General features: G+C 31.5%; 1 protein-coding gene across 1 annotated transcript; it reads left to right on the forward strand.

Moving 5' to 3' along the window:
* LOC107638664 (1-aminocyclopropane-1-carboxylate oxidase) lies at positions 439-2,352 on the forward strand. The gene is made up of 4 exons (XM_016342020.2): positions 439-619; positions 705-931; positions 1,088-1,421; positions 1,930-2,352. Exons 1-4 carry the CDS (start codon positions 512-514, stop codon positions 2,224-2,226), a joined length of 966 nt encoding a protein of 321 aa, XP_016197506.1. The 5' UTR covers positions 439-511; the 3' UTR covers positions 2,227-2,352.

Consider the following 2,352-nt stretch of genomic DNA (forward strand, 5'->3'; position numbering starts at 1 on the left):
GCTAATTTTTTTTATATAAAAAAAATTTGTGTGTAATATATAATTATTGAGAGAATTGGTGTAATATATAAAATTAAAAAAAAAATTTGAAGATTTGAGTGAATACACAAATTTGAAAATCAAATATGTATATTAAAAAATAAAAAAAGTACATAAATTTAAAGATTAAATTTACGCATTAATAAATTAAAAAAATTAAGGTATACAAATCTGATATTCTAATTGATGTCTTCCACAACTTAATTAAACACATCATATTCCAACAACATTACAAAATACTATTTTTTCCCACTATCAAAACTAAAAAATGGTATGATAATGACATCATTAAAAAAAAGTAATTTGGAATAATTAAAAAAAATCTTATTAATTATTGTTAATAATCTTTCCGTCCATCGTTGTTAGGCGCTCTTTGAAGTTGAAGGCCTATAAATTGCACTTTCGAGAACCACTCAAATACACATAACTTGTAGTGAGAGACCAAACCTAAAGAGAAAAAACCAACACAAGAATGGCGGAGAACTTTCCCATTGTTGACATGTCAAAGCTTAACACGGAAGAGAGAGCATCAGCCATGGAGATGATCAAAGATGCTTGTGAGAACTGGGGTTTCTTTGAGGTACATACAATAAAATGAAACTTTGTTTTCTCTTTACATATATTGTTTTGTGCTGAAAGATTTTTGCTAATAATATTTTTTGAAGTTGATAAATCACCCAATATCCATTGAGTTGATGGACAAAGTGGAGAAGCTCACAAAAGAACACTACAAAAAGTGTATGGAGCTGAGGTTCAAAGAAATGGTGGCAAGCAAAGGCTTGGAGTCTGCTCAGTCTGAAATCAATGACTTAGATTGGGAAAGCACTTTCTTCTTGCGCCATCTTCCTACCTCCAACATTTCTGAGATCCCTGATCTTCCACAACATTATAGGTACCACATAAAACAAAATATTTGATAATAAAAACTATAACTCGTAGAATTAATAAATACTAAATAAGACAAGTTATATCTGTTTCGTTTGTTTCTCTAACATCATCAACCTCAACTTTATTATTGTTTAATGTTATTTATATGAAAAATGATCAGAGAAGCAATGAAGGAGTTTGCAAAGGAACTAGAGAAACTGGCAGAACTGCTTCTTGATTTGTTGTGTGAGAATCTTGGGCTTGAGAAAGGGTACCTGAAGAAGGTGTTTCATGGGTCAAAGGGCCCAAACTTTGGGACAAAAGTTAGTAACTACCCTCCATGCCCAAAGCCCGAGCTCATAAAGGGCCTTAGAGCCCACACAGATGCTGGGGGCATCATCCTTCTCTTCCAAGATGACAAAGTCAGTGGTCTTCAGCTTCTCAAAGATGACAAATGGATTGATGTCCCACCCATGCGCCACTCCATTGTCATCAACCTTGGAGATCAACTTGAGGTATTTTATTTATTTCTTTTTATGTTAATTAATGTCATACATACTTTAATCTCTTACTAACTAGAGATTATTCCGACAGTAAAAAATAATCCGAACTTATTTTATTTAATATTTATTAGCATTCATTATTTAATGAATACTAAATAAAGTAAATTCTAATTATTTTTTTTGTTTTTCTAGTATTATCGATTCCAAAAATATGTTATCCTTCTTATATTAGGACTTTGCTTCAGTTTGTTCCGTTAGTGGGATTCTTGTCTTCTTATATGAAATCAACACCAAAATTATTTTAAGAAAAAGAAAAGACTCTCCTATATGTATGTATGCATATTAGCATATATATTTGTTTGTAAGTGCATTTTTAGAGATTGATACCAATTTATTGAAAGTTACACAATCATATTAAATAGTGTATCACTGTATGTATTAGTTTAAATTAAAACGTTGCAATCAATTGTAGACTTTGGTGTATTATTATTAATTTTGTTATTTTATATAATTATAAAAGGTGATAACAAATGGGAAGTACAAGAGTGTGATGCACCGAGTGATAGCTCAAACAGATGGAACAAGAATGTCATTAGCATCATTCTATAATCCAGGGAATGATGCTTTGATTTCTCCAGCACCTGCTTTGGTGAAGGAATTAGATGAGACAAGCCAAGTTTACCCAAAATTTGTTTTTGATGATTACATGAAGCTCTATGTTGGTCTCAAGTTCCAAGCTAAGGAGCCTAGGTTTGAAGCCATGAAGGCCATGGAAGCATCATCCAACGTTAGCTTGGGTCCCATTGCAACTGTCTGAATTAAGCAATATGGATTATGAAAGCATTTAATTATTGTGTGTGTTTAATTATGTGGATAAACTGATGAGGCCTCTAAGTTTAATCACTGATTAATTAGTGTCTGGAATGTTATAAACAATATCATA

Source organism: Arachis ipaensis, chromosome B04, assembly GCF_000816755.2.
Source record: "Arachis ipaensis cultivar K30076 chromosome B04, Araip1.1, whole genome shotgun sequence".
Taxonomy (NCBI): domain Eukaryota; kingdom Viridiplantae; phylum Streptophyta; class Magnoliopsida; order Fabales; family Fabaceae; genus Arachis; species Arachis ipaensis.

Bases quoted from the DNA above. Each gene is read 5' to 3' on its own strand.
- LOC107638664 (XM_016342020.2), top strand. From the start codon at position 512: ATGGCGGAGAACTTTCCCATTGTTGACATGTCAAAGCTTAACACGGAA. The intron at 932-1,087 runs GTACCACATAAA...AAAAATGATCAG, and splicing joins GATCTTCCACAACATTATAG to AGAAGCAATGAAGGAGTTTG. The intron at 1,422-1,929 runs GTATTTTATTTA...TAATTATAAAAG, and splicing joins ACCTTGGAGATCAACTTGAG to GTGATAACAAATGGGAAGTA.